The 17,537-nt window shown below is 36.3% G+C and overlaps 3 protein-coding genes across 3 annotated transcripts; all 3 read right to left on the reverse strand.

Annotated features, from left to right (window-relative positions):
- Window positions 1-1,247: 1,247 nt before the first annotated feature.
- Window positions 1,248-1,827, reverse strand: LOC106172492 (folate receptor beta). The gene is made up of 2 exons (XM_087018554.1): window positions 1,807-1,827; window positions 1,248-1,554 (listed from the first exon to the last, which is right to left on the reverse strand). Exons 1-2 carry the CDS (start codon window positions 1,823-1,825, stop codon window positions 1,346-1,348), a joined length of 228 nt encoding a protein of 75 aa, XP_086874680.1. The 5' UTR covers window positions 1,826-1,827; the 3' UTR covers window positions 1,248-1,345.
- Window positions 1,828-8,330: 6,503 nt separating this feature from the next.
- On the reverse strand, window positions 8,331-11,612 carry LOC147760603 (folate receptor alpha-like). Its single transcript, XM_087016487.1, has 4 exons — window positions 11,335-11,612; window positions 9,599-9,799; window positions 8,919-9,048; window positions 8,331-8,608 (listed from the first exon to the last, which is right to left on the reverse strand). The coding sequence occupies exons 1-4, from the start codon at window positions 11,539-11,541 to the stop codon at window positions 8,400-8,402; spliced, it is 747 nt and encodes a 248-aa protein (XP_086872613.1). The 5' UTR covers window positions 11,542-11,612; the 3' UTR covers window positions 8,331-8,399.
- Window positions 11,613-13,546: 1,934 nt separating this feature from the next.
- LOC147760604 (folate receptor beta-like) lies at window positions 13,547-17,041 on the reverse strand. Its single transcript, XM_087017062.1, has 5 exons — window positions 16,881-17,041; window positions 15,208-15,268; window positions 14,708-14,788; window positions 14,053-14,182; window positions 13,547-13,755 (listed from the first exon to the last, which is right to left on the reverse strand). Exons 1-5 carry the CDS (start codon window positions 17,039-17,041, stop codon window positions 13,547-13,549), a joined length of 642 nt encoding a protein of 213 aa, XP_086873188.1.
- Window positions 17,042-17,537: the final 496 nt, after the last annotated feature.

Consider the following 17,537-nt stretch of genomic DNA (forward strand, 5'->3'; position numbering starts at 1 on the left):
TTAGAGTGCACCGTGCTGGTCGTACAAAGACAACCAGTGTCCTCAGAAAAGAGTAGCAGAATGTCTTTCAAACGCCCGTTTCAAGGTCCCTCGTGAACAAGAGATTACTGCAAGCCGGTTATTTCGCACGAAGACCAGTACTGGCGGTACGGATAGCAATCGTAAAATTCCAAAGAGCATTTTATGCAAGGTAAATTTATATATCCGTAAAGTACTTTACCTTTCTAATTACTAAGCTAACATAAAAGTGATACACGGCTTTAATATTTCTGATCTATTTCTGAAAATTTTCATCAAAACCCATCCATTAGTTTTTGAGTTAGGCTGGTGTCAAACAAACAGACAAACAGAGGTTAAAAGATCATTGCGAATGAATAAAACCAGTTCCTGAGGTCAAATTATTGGCGGAATGAAGACCTGTTAACAACATTTGCCTGTTATTGGACTATCTAGTCACTCAAATTATCTACGCCAAAATGGGTCTGCCTTAATGTTAACATTTATGTTATTACCTACTTTTATTCACAATTCATAGTGACCATTCCCACAGATTTTGGATCGATCTATCTCCCTGGGAAGTCTCGCTAAATTGCGCTCAAATTAACCGGCTTAAATGTCTGTCATGCCTAGTAAAGCTGTCTTTACCCTAGCTGATTCGGTAGGCATGACAGACATTTAAGCCTCTTGGGCTGATAGCAATTAAGCGTGAACCCCTCAGGGAGTTAGGCCGATCCAGATGGATAAATCTAAGTATGAGAACCCGGTCATAGGGTAGATTGCTTTATATCTAGGTCTGATGCAGCATTTAGTTTCACATGCTGTCAGCTTAATGATGCAGGTATTGCAACGAAAACGTAAACAACGGTCCAAAATAATGAATGGTAGGCTGCCAAATGAATGACAAGGGAAGCCTTAGAAAGGCATTTGTTATTTTGTTATACAAAGTCAATAAATACATTTTTCATAATATACAGATTGTTCAAATATTATTTTTCCGTTTCATTTTTTAGACGGCCGATATTGCCAAATACCAGACGATTGCACCCCAGTATTTGCTTCCAGATATTGCATGTTGAGTTTTCAATAGGGTCATCATTGGCCAAAAAAAATTTTTTTTGTCGTAGCAGATAAAAAAAGCTTCATATTTAGCAAGATAAGCTGAACTCAAGAGTTAGAGAACTTGGGTTTGCTCGTGGTATTATGTTATATTCTATTGTCATGTTTATCATGTAAAAAGCAAAGTAACGAAGTAATAACACCCTATTTTGTAGAGCTTTATCTGATTATGCAGAGAATCTACAAGCGCACAATTCATCTAAATTCTAACTTTAGCCACAATGCGGTTTCATGCAGTCGCCTTTTCCTCGGCAGCAGCTTGAGCTACGGCTGTATTTGGGTTTGGTTTCGATGTGTCGAAGGCGAACACCATGCAGGGTTCCGCGTCTGGCACCACCTTGTAGGCACCGTGCCATATGGTGTTGCAAAAGTCGGCCGCAGAGCTGTAGAGCTCTTTGTATTTCCTACACACCGAGCCCTCCTTGCAGCTGTTTATCTCTAGAATATAATTCAATATTATTTACCGTGATTATGTTTATAGTGCATGTGGCTATCTGAAGGACAGTGATTCACTTTAGATAACTGATGTGGTGGGATAAATTTCACTTTATCATTTCATTAAATGTACATGTAGTAGAACATCTGTTTGGATGAAATATATTACGTCCGCATCTTTAGGGGCTAAGGTCGTCTAAAATCGCATCAGTTTAAATCAAATCCCTGTACCTATAATCAGATGACGTCACTCACCTTGAACGTTCCAGTCCATGTCCATGACAAGTGTATTCCTCTTTACAGGCATTCCACCATTTTTTACATTGGCTGGCACAAATTGGTGCCTGATCAAGGTGGTCGATATCCGGATATTTATACTGTAATGAAATAAAAGTGAGAGGTAAAAAACGACAGGGAGAGAGGGAGGGAGAGATTGCTTTTAGGTATCTTACTCGTGACTTTTCTTCTGATTACTTCTATCATGATTCCCCATCTTTTGTATGCACAATATTCACTTTAGCAACTGCATACAAAATGACACCAATTCCTTTTATTCAGAGAAAAGCGTGGATAAACATAGGATATTAGTCAACCCGGCTATTGCAAAATACATTTTCTTTGCATACGCACACACACACACACACACACACACACACACACACACACACAGAGAGAGAGAGAGAGAGAGAGAGAGAGAGAGAGAGAGCAGGGAAACACAGATGACCTAACAGACAACATTAAATGTACGTACTGCCTTGGCAATCCACGGGCCGAGATTTGGTGAGCAGGCATAGAAGCACATTTCTTGGTGCGTTAGTCTCTCGCACTTTGGGGAGAGACGCGGTTTCTCTGGACAGTGGACGTAATTTACCACTGTTCCCCACACGTGGTTCTCCAGGAAATCTGCAGTTACGTTCGTGTTGCAGCAAGATTTTTCTCGGAAACTGGGACACTATAGAAAAATAAACACTTAGGTTGAAATGAACATAATGTAATTGCCGCGACTCAGCAAAATCAGTTACACTTAAGTATAATATATATTACCTAAAAGTATTGCTTGTCATAAAGAAATAAACGGCACTTCAGTCCTTATGTGCAAAAACTGTGCTAGTAGGTTCACATAGAATAAAATCTTTATTAAGATAACAAAACATTTGCAACATTATTGCTTAAAGGGATAATAACTCTTCGTTTTGGCCAAAAAAAATGAATTTTCCTGGAGAAAACAACAATTTTCCCATACTTACCAATGGTTAATGAATCCATTTTTACATTCAAATTTAGTCCCTGGTTTTTTCTAAAAAATTTGGTTTTTTGTTAAAATCTCTTAAGAGATTATAACAGAGTATAGCCATCAATGGAGGTCACGTGATTTGAAGACCAGCTCAGATATCATAATAATAGCTATAACTGCCGTTTTCGTCGTAAAACAGAATATATTATATTTCTATGAGTTATTTACAATGTTTTTATTGTGAAATACAGATTTCATACGAAGAGTTATTATCCCTTTAACATAAAGTGCTTAGTGCGTTTTACGTGTGTTTTTAATCGCACACTTTGTCTCTTTAAATGTATTTAAAATAACCCTTAATAATTTGGATACTTTCATATTAGCTTACATATACATGTATTAAGCGTGTTTTTAGTTAACAGAGTACTCAATTATGCAGAGCATTCATAGACAATTACAAATAGATAAATAAATAAATAAACATGAGACATGTGTGAACCCCAACCATGAGTTTCTCCGATCACAATTTTTTTTAAATCTTAAAAAAAATCTTGAAACTTTTTTGCTTCCGTTTGGCAGATCTTGTGTGAAAACAAGGGCGTCTGACGTCACAGTTTTAATCGTCCTTGAATGAGAACATGTCTGACATTTATGGTATCATAACAGTTCCCCCCCCCCCCCCCCACACACACACAGTAAAGAGTGTAAAGTTCAAAACATTTCACCTACATTTCTAAAGTTTTAAGTTTGATAATGCAACTCCATCTTTAAACGAAATGACTCAGATTTGACATATATGGTGACTAGTTCATTTTCATTTATGTTACATTTATGTAACATTTATATCTATGGTGTTTGAACAAAGGATGATTACCAACGTCTGGAAATGGCGTCATAAAAACAGTTTACTGTACCAGCATTGCTTAAGTCTTTGATCTTTGATTTAAGTGACAAGCCTATTTTGAACTGTCAGTCTTTTCATTAAAATTGGCAAACCTGTCTGTTAATTTTTATCAGTCCTCTAATGTTTTTTTATTTTTTATTTTTATTTTTTTTATTTTTATTTTTTTTGCGTTATTCCTGTATTTCATAGGTTACAGTTCTGGAATATTTGTATGATAGATTGCAGGCTGAACCAAAATGTTGCTCGTTTTATTTTTTATGCTGTCGTTTTGCTATTTATTTCCCCCAACCCGTCAAATATTTCGCTAACGTTTCCCGAGCTTTTTCTTGCATGGAAATAGCCTTATTTCTCATACTAATGGCAGTACTTGACCAGCATACTGTCCTATTTTTCCACACAAATTTCTTTTAAAAAAAAGCTGCAACCACAATCAACAAAGAATAGAGACTGTCAAAGCAAACATTCGTCAGGAAATTCATTGGATTCTTTAGAGCACTTATAGTGAATTTTAAATAAATGTCATCACAGATCTCAAGTATAAGTATGTGAGAATGACATAATAAACTGCTGCAGTTAACGAAACACCGTAATTTGGAGGCGTACGTTTGTCTAGCTCACTGCTGAAGTCGAAACTATGGTCATGTCGTTATGGGTAAAGATATCCATTGATTGTTTACAGCACAGATAATGTACCTCTATAAAATTTAACCTCGCAAATGACTAGTCAGTTTAAGATGAAGGTCTTCTAACAGATAAGCCAGTCTGAAGGAGATGTCAACCGACATTAGGTAAACAATTACAATAAAACCAACCCAATGTCCTCTAGAAGACCAAGTGCACATAACAATCGAGTTATTTTAAGAATTTATCAATGTTCAGTTGATAGCAAGATGTATGGCGTGTCTTAAAGAGTCATCTTTCTCCTATGCTTAATTTCGTGGTGTTATTTCCAGTACTCGACCATCTTATATTTCTAAATCTACATGCACCATATTGTCACTAAATTTTACACGTCACCATGCACATTATGTATTCAACGAAACGAATGTCAGCAAAACCTCTCTCTCTCGTTATCACACAATCATATTTGTGTACGCATTTTCACTTACTTTCTCATTCTTATTTTCTCTCTGTCTCACACACACACCCATGCGTGCAAAAAATAAAATTATTATACATACATACATACATACATACACAAGCTCGCACGCACCTCCAAATCTGGCTCGGGTGATGGAGCTGTCTTGCTAGCCCCTTCCATTGGCAAGGTAACACACATGTTCATATAGTCATCTGCAGTCTTCGGTTTACCAGCCTGAACTAAGACTTGTATGTTTAATAATACAAGACTGAAGATCAGAATTGTCTTCATTATCATACGTGTGGAGTTGAACAAAATGATGTGTGATCCTCTTAACCCTCTTATCTTTTATATTGACAGTACCTGTCTAGTAGGTTCACATAGAATAAAATCTTTATTAAGATAACAAAACATTTGCAACATTATTGCTTAAAGGGATAATAACTCTTCGTTTTGGCCAAAAAAAATGAATTTTCCTGGAGAAAACAACAATTTTCCCATACTTACCAATGGTTAATGAATCCATTTTTACATTCAAATTTAGTCCCTGGTTTTTTCTAAAAAATTTGGTTTTTTGTTAAAATCTCTTAAGAGATTATAACAGAGTATAGCCATCAATGGAGGTCACGTGATTTGAAGACCAGCTCAGATATCATAATAATAGCTATAACTGCCGTTTTCGTCGTAAAACAGAATATATTATATTTCTATGAGTTATTTACAATGTTTTTATTGTGAAATACAGATTTCATACGAAGAGTTATTATCCCTTTAACATAAAGTGCTTAGTGCGTTTTACGTGTGTTTTTAATCGCACACTTTGTCTCTTTAAATGTATTTAAAATAACCCTTAATAATTTGGATACTTTCATATTAGCTTACATATACATGTATTAAGCGTGTTTTTAGTTAACAGAGTACTCAATTATGCAGATCATTCATAGACAATTACAAATAGATAAATAAATAAATAAACATGAGACATGTGTGAACCCCAACCATGAGTTTCTCCGATCACAATTTTTTTTAAATCTTAAAAAAAATCTTGAAACTTTTTTGCTTCCGTTTGGCAGATCTTGTGTGAAAACAAGGGCGTCTGACGTCACAGTTTTAATCGTCCTTGAATGAGAACATGTCTGACATTTATGGTATCATAACAGTTCCCCCCCCCCCCCACACACACACAGTAAAGAGTGTAAAGTTCAAAACATTTCACCTACATTTCTAAAGTTTTAAGTTTGATAATGCAACTCCATCTTTAAACGAAATGACTCAGATTTGACATATATGGTGACTAGTTCATTTTCATTTATGTTACATTTATGTAACATTTATATCTATGGTGTTTGAACAAAGGATGATTACCAACGTCTGGAAATGGCGTCATAAAAACAGTTTACTGTACCAGCATTGCTTAAGTCTTTGATCTTTGATTTAAGTGACAAGCCTATTTTGAACTGTCAGTCTTTTCATTAAAATTGGCAAACCTGTCTGTTAATTTTTATCAGTCCTCTAATGTTTTTTTATTTTTTATTTTTATTTTTTTTATTTTTATTTTTTTTGCGTTATTCCTGTATTTCATAGGTTACAGTTCTGGAATATTTGTATGATAGATTGCAGGCTGAACCAAAATGTTGCTCGTTTTATTTTTTATGCTGTCGTTTTGCTATTTATTTCCCCCAACCCGTCAAATATTTCGCTAACGTTTCCCGAGCTTTTTCTTGCATGGAAATAGCCTTATTTCTCATACTAATGGCAGTACTTGACCAGCATACTGTCCTATTTTTCCACACAAATTTCTTTTAAAAAAAAGCTGCAACCACAATCAACAAAGAATAGAGACTGTCAAAGCAAACATTCGTCAGGAAATTCATTGGATTCTTTAGAGCACTTATAGTGAATTTTAAATAAATGTCATCACAGATCTCAAGTATAAGTATGTGAGAATGACATAATAAACTGCTGCAGTTAACGAAACACCGTAATTTGGAGGCGTACGTTTGTCTAGCTCACTGCTGAAGTCGAAACTATGGTCATGTCGTTATGGGTAAAGATATCCATTGATTGTTTACAGCACAGATAATGTACCTCTATAAAATTTAACCTCGCAAATGACTAGTCAGTTTAAGATGAAGGTCTTCTAACAGATAAGCCAGTCTGAAGGAGATGTCAACCGACATTAGGTAAAGAAATTACAATAAAACCAACCCAATGTCCTCTAGAAGACCAAGTGCACATAACAATCGAGTTATTTTAAGAATTTATCAATGTTCAGTTGATAGCAAGATGTATGGCGTGTCTTAAAGAGTCATCTTTCTCCTATGCTTAATTTCGTGGTGTTATTTCCAGTACTCGACCATCTTATATTACTAAATCTACATGCACCATATTGTCACTAAATTTTACACGTCACCATGCACATTATGTATTCAACGAAACGAATGTCAGCAAAACCTCTCTCTCTCGTTATCACACAATCATATTTGTGTACGCATTTTCACTTACTTTCTCATTCTTATTTTCTCTCTGTCTCACACACACACCCATGCGTGCAAAAAATAAAATTATTATACATACATACATACATACATACACAAGCTCGCACGCACCTCCAAATCTGGCTCGGGTGATGGAGCTGTCTTGCTAGCCCCTTCCATTGGCAAGGTAACACACATGTTCATATAGTCATCTGCAGTCTTCGGTTTACCAGCCTGAACTAAGACTTGTATGTTTAATAATACAAGACTGAAGATCAGAATTGTCTTCATTATCATACGTGTGGAGTTGAACAAAATGATGTGTGATCCTCTTAACCCTCTTATCTTTTATATTGACAGTACCTTGTCTGACGTAGCATTTGGATCATTGCTGTCAGGGCCAATCAAATTGAAGTCATGCCGGTGACAACATTACTAACAAAACAACAGTGCACAATACGCAATAGTAGGCCGTTAGACGTATGCCGAGAGAAGACTTTTTACAAACATATTTTCAAAATAATCCAATACGTGAGACGAGAGGCTTAATCCTGAGAACGACATGGCTGAAAATATACACAGAGTCAACATACTTTAGAGGGTAGAATTAACGAACATTTTATTTGATTTTAGTTGTTTTGGTTCTAAAGTGGGTCTGGGTTCTGTCTTTGGTCTGTGTAAGGGTTCTGATTCGGGCTTTGAAGAATAATATTTTTTAATTCACTGGCGATAAATACAGCCATATACATCATTATGACCTAGATATAGGACCAATATATAATGATATGAAGAATGGAGGACATAACCTCACCTTGATCTAAGCGGGGTGACGGTCAGTGTCGGCAATGTCAAAGAAATGAGACCATTGCATAACAACATTTGCTTCCAGTATTGCTTGTTAAGTTTTTGGTAGGGTTCATGCCGTATAGGATAAAAATAGCTTCATATTTAGCAAGATTAACTGAACTCAATAGTAAGAGAACTTGGTTTTGTTTAGGATATTATGTCATATTCTGTTATTATGTTCATCATGTAAAAAGCATGGTAATGGAGTAAAAAAAACATTTTGCAGAGTGGGTTTTATCTGATTATGCAAGGAGATTCTACAAGCGCACAATTACATTCAATTCAAATTTTAGCCACAAAGCGGTTTTATGCGGCAGCCTTTTCCTCGGCAGCCGCTTGAGCCACGGCTGTATTTGGGTTTGGTTTGGAGGGATCGAATGTGAACACCATGCAGGGTTCAGAGTCTGGGACCACCTTGTAGACATCGTGCCATACGGTGGTGCAAAAGTCGGCGGCGGAGCTGTAAAACTCTTTGTACTTTTTACACACCGAGCCCTCCTTGCAGCTGTTAATTTCTAGAGATAAACACAATTTAATATTATTAAGCATGGTTATATTTCTGGTGTATGTGTCTACCTGCTGGGCAGTGACTCATTAAGACAATTTTTCTGGCATCGCTTTTTTGTTGCAAGCTTCACTTTATTATTTCTTTAAAATGTAGTAGAATATACGATGTCAGGAAAAAGTCATAATTTACAAAGGCGCCATCTGTATCTATACAGGCCAGCCGTTTAAAAAGCACATCTGTATAAATCAACCAAAATTCGACATTTTTCCTATTGACTTATTTTAGGAGATCAGCATGAATCAGATGGCATCACTCACCACCCCAGTCCATGTCAGTGATCCAGTCCCTATGACAAGTGTATTCCTCTTTGCAGGCATTCCACCATTCTTCACACAGGCTGGCACAAAGTGGTACCTGATCAAGGAGCTCGAAATCCGGTTGTTCATACTGTAATGGAATGGTTAAATTTGGGAGACAGAAATATGTATTTCAGGTAGCTTGCTCATAACTTCTCTTGATATATATATATATATATATATATATATATATATATATATATATATATATATATATATATATATATATATATATAAACTCAAGGAAAATCATGGTTTCACTCTAAATAAGGCTGAAAGATTTCTTGGCTCCACTTTTATATATGACTGTAGAGAGAGAGAGAGAGAGAGAGAGAGAGAGAGAGAGATGCCTTCAGGGATCTTGCTCATGACTTTTCCACTTAATTTTCACTTTATACATGATGTTTACCCATCCTTAAAATACAAACACAATATTCCCCTTTGCAACTGCAAACATAAATACACGATTTTTTTGTTCGGAGCGCATGTCAGATACACAGTATTTTTATTTCAAAAAAGTATATTTAGCAACGCGCCTAAATGCAACTTATCTCTTCTTTACATCCCGACGCATACAAACAGAAAGAGAGAGAGAGCAGGGACACACAGACGATCCAACAGACATCAGTAATTGTACATACTGCCTTGACAATCCAAGGACCAAGGTTGGGAGAACAGGCATAGAAGCATATATCTTGGTGCATTAGTCTCGCACATTCCGGTGACAGACGCGGTTTCTCTGGACAGTGGACGTAATTAAACATTGAATTCCACACATGGTTCTCCAGAAAATCTGCAGTTGCGTTCGTGTTGCAACAGGACCTTTCTCGGAAACTTGGACACTAGAAAAAAACAACACTTAGGTTGAAATAAACGCCATGCATTCGACGCAGTTTGGCAAGGTCATTTACACTTTACATTTCAGTAATACGAGTAAGTCCAACATATTGCTTGTCATATCGAAGTATACGCCACCTTATTCCTTTTGAGCAGAAACTGTGGCTTCTTATGTTATGATAGGTTTGAACAATTGTACATTTAAGATAAGGCACGTTGTTAAATTCTATAGAGATATCAAAAACAGGAGAAACTTGCGACTTAAGGAGAGCTTAACAGGTGCTTTAAATCATACACTTTGTAACATAGAATGTGATTAAAATAACCCTCAATAAATTGAATACTATCTAATCAGTTTTTTGGAAACTGTAAGCACAAAGTTCATTCCTTTTTTTAAACATTTTTCGCTCTCTATTTTGCTGATCTTGTGTGAAAACAGGGGTGTCTGGCGTCACTGTTTTAATCACCCTTGAATAACAACATGTAAGATATTTATAGAGGTTTCTCTCATATTCCTGTACCATTTTTGTCTACGTCTGAACAAAGGATAATTACCAATGTCTGGAACTGATGTTATAAAACAGTTCACTGTACCAGCATAGCTGCTTTAGTCTCTGAACAATTATTTAAAAAAGCATAAAATATGACGTGCTTTTTTCAACTGTCAGTCTTTTCATTTAAATGGGTAAACTTGGCTGTTCATTTTAATCAGTCCTGTAATGTATTTTTTCACTTTAAGGTACCCGACTTTCAATGCACAACAGATAACAGGTGGGCCAAAATGTTGCTCGTTCTAATCATATATATTGCAGTTTAAATATTTTTTGGTGGAATGACATAAAATATTGCTGCATTTAATGACAGCAGCTTTACATTGACAGTGCATAGAAGGAGTTTATCTAGTTCACTGCTAAAGTGGTGACCAAGGGCCTGCCGTTATGGGCAAATATTGTCTATTGACTGCTTACAACTCACATACATGTATCTCTATGAAATTAAATCTCACATACAAATAACGATTCAATTTTAGATGGTCTTCTAACAGTTAAGCCAGTCTGAAGTAGACCGATATAAGGCTAAGAAATTTAATTAAACAATTTTTATGTTCTCCAGAGAATCGAAGACACAAACAAGTTAAAAGCTACTATAGGAAATTATCAACGTTCACATTAGCAACAGGTACGGCATGCCTACAAGAAATACTTTTGTACTATTTTCAAGCTTGTGGTTTTTTTAACGATACTTGACCATCTTATATTTATAGATCTACATGTGCCATAATTGTCACTATAACACACCGTCACAAGATGCATTCAACGAAACAAATGTCAGCAAAACCTTTCTCTCTCTTCCTCTCTTTTAGTCACACAAACACATGTACGCATTTTGACTTTTTTAATTCTCTCTCTCTCTCTCTCTCTCTCTCTCTCTCTCTCACACACACACACACATACACACACGCGCACAAAAACATACATAAATATACATACATACATACATACATACATACATACATACATACATACATGCAATCTCGTACCTCCAAATCTGGCTCGGGTGATGCAGTTGTCTTGCTGGCTCCTTCTATTGGCAAGGTAATACACATGTTCATATAGTCATCTGCAGTCTTCGGTTCACCAGCCTGAACTAAGACTTGTATGTTCAGTAAAACGAGACTGAAGATCAGAATTGTTTTCATTATCATACGTGTGGAGTTGAACAAAATGATGCGGAGTCCTATTTTCATTGCTATATTGATGGTAACTTGTCTGACGTAGCATTTGGATCATTGCTGCCAGGGCCAATCAAACTGTAGTTGTGCCGGTGACAGTATTACCAACAAAATGGTGCACAATACGTCATAGTAGACGGTCAGACGTATGCTGAGACAGGACGTTTACAAATATATTTTCGAAACAATTTAATACGAGAGACGAGATGCCTAATACTGAGAATTATTGACATGTCATATTTCAAAGGTGTATAAGTCACCATAAAGGAGAATTACCACTGTCACGTATTTTTTATGGAAGGATACATCATCACAAGACAGAAGGCATTAGGAATTGAATAGCAATGTATATATTAATACTTTCACACAAAATTAAAGATTACAGAAACAACAATTCTTTTTGTTGAACTTGAATAACAAAGAATTGTTTTAATATTTCTGTTTAAACAGCATCGTGTTACGATTTATACATTATTGTGCTACGATTTGAACTTAACATTATATGTGAATTTACTTTCACAATGTTCAAGCTTAACAGGGTACCGACCTATTCAGATTATTGTGCCCCATCTTTTGCAGACTAATTCCTGTCGGTATTTGCTAAAAATCACAGTCTTTTCACATTTTGCGCCAAATCCTAGACGCAATGGTATGGAATAAAAACATATAAGTGTATTCTTTAAGCTTTTTTCCGGCTGACTTTGCTTTTGTATATACTATGTGCTACCTCGTATTACAGGAACCACCACTGGTTCTGAATTGGGTACGGGTTCGGATCTGGGCTCTGGTTCTGAATTGCGTAGGGGTTCTGGTCTGGGCTCTGGTTCTGAATTGGGTACGGGTTCTGGTCCGGACTCTGGTTCTGAAATGGGTACGGGTTCTGGTCCCGTTGCCGGTTCTGAAGTCGATACGGGTTCAGTTCTGGGTTCTGGCTCTGAACTGGGCACGGCATTGGGTCCGGCTCTGTTTCTGAGCTAGGTACAGAGGGTAGAGAAGGTTGGAGAGACTCACTAGTTTGTATCAGCGCCTCAATATCTGCATGATGGTTTACAGGCACGACGATAAAAACCAATTTTTTGTTCGAAATCATAGCCATGCTGTCTGCCTCTTATATACATTTGTTTGTAAAACCAATCGGAAAATCGCAAGAACATTTCATGTAAGGTAAATTTGATATATCTTTAAATTACTTTACTTTTCTAATTTAAATAACATTAGGCTGGCCTCAAACAAGCAGAAAAACGAAGTTGAAAAGATAACACCATTGCAAAGGAATAAAATCAGTTCAAGACCTCAAATTACTTGTGGAATGAAGACCAGTTAACGACATTTGCATGTTATTGGACCGTCTAGTCACTCAAATTAGACAGATACATATCTACGCCAAAGTAGGTCTGCCTCAGTGGCAACGTTTATGTAATGACCTGCTTTTATTCACACTTCATAGAGTAAAATTGATTTACATCTAGAACTGGCGCAGCATTTATTGTCACGTGCTGTCAGCGTTATGATGCAGGTATTGCAACAAAAACGTAAACAACGGTACAAAATTATTGAATGGTAGGCTGCCAAATGAATGATAATTGAAGCCTTACAAAGACATTTGTTATTTTGGGATGCATAGTCAATAAAATGGGATTAAAATATTTCATAATGTACAGACTGTTCAAATTTTATTTTTCGTTTTCATATTTTAGACGGCAGGTATTGCAAATTACCAGGCGATTGCACCTTAGAATTTGCTTCCAGATATTGCATGTTTCGTTTTCAGTAGGGTCCTCATTGGCCAAAAAAATCTTGTTCTAGTGGATAAAAATAGCTTTATAGTTAGCAAGATTAACTGAACTCAAAAGTTAGAGAACTTGGTTTTGCTCGGTATATTATGTTATATTCTGTTATCATGTAAAAAGCACGGTAACAAAGTAAAAACATCCTATTTTGCAGACTTTTATCTGATTATGCAAGGAGAATCTACAAGCGCAAAATTCGACTAAATTCAAAGTTTAGCAACAAAGCGATTTTATGCAGTCGCCTTTTCCTCGGCAGCAGCTTGAGCCACGGCTGTATTTGGATTTGGTTTCGAGGTGTCGAAGGTGAATACCAAGCAGGGTTCCGAGTCTGGGACCACCTTGTAGGCATCGTGCCATATGGTGTTGCAAAAGTCGGCGGCGGAGCTGTAAAACTCTTTGTATTTTTTACACACCGAGCCCTCCTTGCAGCTGTTAATTTCTAGAAAAAAACGACACAATTCAATATCATTTAGCATGATTATATTTCTGGTGCATGTGGTTACTTGATGGTCAATGACTCACTTTAGATAATTGATGTGCTGATGACTTCATTTCATTAAAATGTAGTAGAATTTAAATTTGAATAAAATAAACAATTTTTATTCAATTTTTATTCATCTGCATCTAGTGTAGGGGCCTAGGTTGTTTAAAAAATCACATCAATTTATATCAACCAAAATTTTCATCAAGTTGTCGATATTTTCACCAATCACTATAATCAGATGGCGACACTCACCGTTCCAGTCCATATCAGTGACCCAGTTCCTGTGACAAGTGTATTCCTCTTTGCAGGCATCCCACCATTCTTCACACTGGCTGGCACAAATTGGTGCCTGATCGAGGAGCTCAAAATCCGGATTTCCATACTGTAAAGGAATGGTTAAGTTTGAGAGACAAAGAATGACATAGAGAGATGGTTTCAGGTATCTTGCTCATGACTTCTCTTCTTAATTTTCACTTCATACGTGATGTATGTTTCCCAATCCTTTCAACTGTATGCACAACATTCACCTATGCAAATGCATACAAAATGACGGAATTTCTTTTTATTCGGAAAAACGAAGGTTACCTCCACAGTATTTTCATTTTAAAAAGGGGGTTTATTAACACGAATAAAGGCAACATACATATTCTTTGCATCCCCACGCATCCACACACGCACACGCACACACACACACACAGAGAGAGAGAGAGAGAGAGAGAGAGAGAGAGAGAGAGAGAGAGAACAGGGAAACACAGCCGACCCAACAGACAACATTTAATGTACGTACTGCCTTGACAATCCACGGGCCGAGATTTGGGGAACAGGCATAAAAGCACATTTCTTGGTGCGTTAGTCTCTCACACTCTGGGGAAAGACGCGGTTTATCTGGACAATGGATGTAATCTACCATTGAATCCCACACATGGGTCTCCAGGAAATCTGCAGTTGCGTTTACGTTGCAGCAAGACTTTTCTCGGAAACTTGGACACTAGAAAAATAAAAACATTTAGGTTGAAATAAACGTGATGCATTCGACGCAATTTGAAAATATCATTTGCACTTTATGTTTAAGTAATACGGATATGCCCAACATCTTGCGTGTCATAAAGAAGCCATTTGAGTCCTTTTGAGCAGAAGCTGTGGCTTCTTAATCTTATGTTATGAGAGTATTGAACGATTGTACACATAAGTTAAGGTACATTGTTAAATTTCACTGAGATATCAAAAACAAGAGAAACGTTGGATTTATTATTTTGCAACATCATTGTTTAACATTAAGGAGTGCTTTACAGACGTTCAAAATCTTACACCTCTTAACTTAGATAAAATAAAAATAACCCTTTATGATTCGAATACTATCTCATCAGCTTATCGAAAAAAAAATTCCTTCCTCTTTTTACATTTTACATTGTGTCTGTTTGGTAGATCTGTGAAAACAGGGGCGTCTGGCGTCACAGCTTCATTCGTACTTGAATGAAAACATATTAGATATTCATAGAGGTTTACCTCATATTCAAGTTACGTTTATGTCTACGTTTGAACAAAGGATGATTACCATTTCCTGGAAATGATGTTATAAAAGAGATCACTGCACCAGCATAGCTGCTTTAGTCGTTGAACAATTATTTTACAAAGCACAACATATGCTTTTTTGACCTGTCAGTCTTTTCTTTAAAATTAGCAAACGTGGCTGTTCATTTTTATCAGTCCACGAAGGTATGTGTTTTTCATTTTTAGGCTACCAGCCTTTCAAATGCAGTGTATTTCGTACATGACAGTTCTGAAATGATTGTACAATATATAACAGGTTGGCCAAAAATGTTGCTAATCATTTACTGTCGTTTAAGTATTTTTTCTGCAAACACTCAAAATAGGGATATTTTCCCTCAATAGAAAAAAAATCCCCTGCATGGACATGGGTTTATCTGTCATCAAAATCCCAATTCTTGTACAGCACACTCCCCTGATTTCCCCACATACTTAATTTTGGATTTCTGAAAAAAATCTGCAACCACAATCAATAAGCAATAGAAGCTGTGCAAGCAAACATTCGTCAGGGTATTCTGAGAATTCCACTAAGTACGTGTACACTTGTTTTCACAACCTTCAAAGTACACGTATTAATTTATAATTTAGAGAAGGGGTGTACGGATTGTACATATCATTTATTAATTAATCGTGTTTTTGGAATAGTGACATTGTAGGAGGTTATTTTCTATCCAATAGAAAAATGTCATTGTTCTATGATTTTTGCAGAAAAATTATTGAATCATTCATTCATTGTGTACAATCAATCAGAATGGGAAACATAATTTTGCCCGGCCACCTCGTAATTTGGATCACCTACATAAAAATAGGTAAAATGCTTAACTTTATGGTACTTTATAGTGAATTTTAATAAATATCCCAGATCTCTCCTGTAATAACGAAACATGTGGGGATGATATAAAATACTGCTGCATTTAATGACAGCAGCGTTATATTGACAGTGCTTTGGGGGAGTTTATCTATCTTAAGGTGATGACTATTGTCCTGTTGTTCTGGGTAAATATTATCCATTGACTGCTTACAGCTCACATGCTGTACCTCTATGAAATTTAATCTCACATACAAATAACCATTCAATTCTAGATGGTCTTCTAACAGTTAAGACAGTCTGAAAGAGACCGACATAAGGCTAAGAAATTAAATTAAATAAAATTTAATGTTCCCCAGAGAATCGAATACACAACATACAAGTTAAAAGCTATTCTAGGAATTTATCAGTGTTCACCTTAACATCAGGTATGGCATGCCTACAAGAAATACTTTTCTACTATTCTCAGTCTCTTGTGGTTTTCTTTCTTATACTTGACAATCTTATATTTATAGATCTAAAACGAATGTCAGCAAAACCTCCCTCTCCCTCACTTTTTGTCACACAAACACATGTACGCGAATTGACTATTTATTTTACCCTCTCTATCTCTCTCTCTCTCTCTCTCTCTCACACACACACACACACAGACACACACACACACACACACACGCGCGCGCGCGCACATAAACTTACTACATACAGATGCATACAACAAACTCACACCTCCAAATCTGGCTCGGGTGATGGAACTGTCTTGCTGGCCCCTTCTACTGGCAAGGTAACACACATGTTCATGTAGTCATCTGCAGTCTTCGGTTCACCAGCCTGGACTAAGACTTGTATGTTCAATAATACGAGACTGGAGACCAGAATTGACTTCATTATCATACGTGTGCAGTTGAACAAATGCAGAGTCCTCTTTCCATTGCTATATTGATGGTAACTTGTCTGACGTAGCATTTGGATCATTGCTGCCAGGGCCAATCAAATTGAAGTTGTACCGGTGACAGTATTACCATCAAAACAACGGTGCACAATAGGTAATAGTAGACGGTCAGACTTATGCTGAGAGAAGACGTTTACAAATATATATTTTCAATACAATTCAATACGTGAGACGAGAGGCTCAATACTGAGAATTATTGACATGTCATATTTCAAAGGTGTATTAGTCACCATAAAGGTGAATTACCACTGTCACGTATTATGTATGGAAGGATATATCATCACAACACAGAAGGCAATAAGAACTGAATAACAATGTATATATTAATACTTTCACATAAAATTAATGTTTGATAAACGATAATTATGTTTATTGAACTTGAATAACAAACAATTGTTTTCATATTTCTGTTTATACGCTATCGTGTTACGA

This window comes from Lingula anatina, chromosome 7 (genome assembly GCF_051362555.1).
Source record: "Lingula anatina isolate TDL-2025a chromosome 7, LinAna3.0, whole genome shotgun sequence".
Lineage (NCBI taxonomy): Eukaryota > Metazoa > Brachiopoda > Lingulata > Lingulida > Lingulidae > Lingula > Lingula anatina.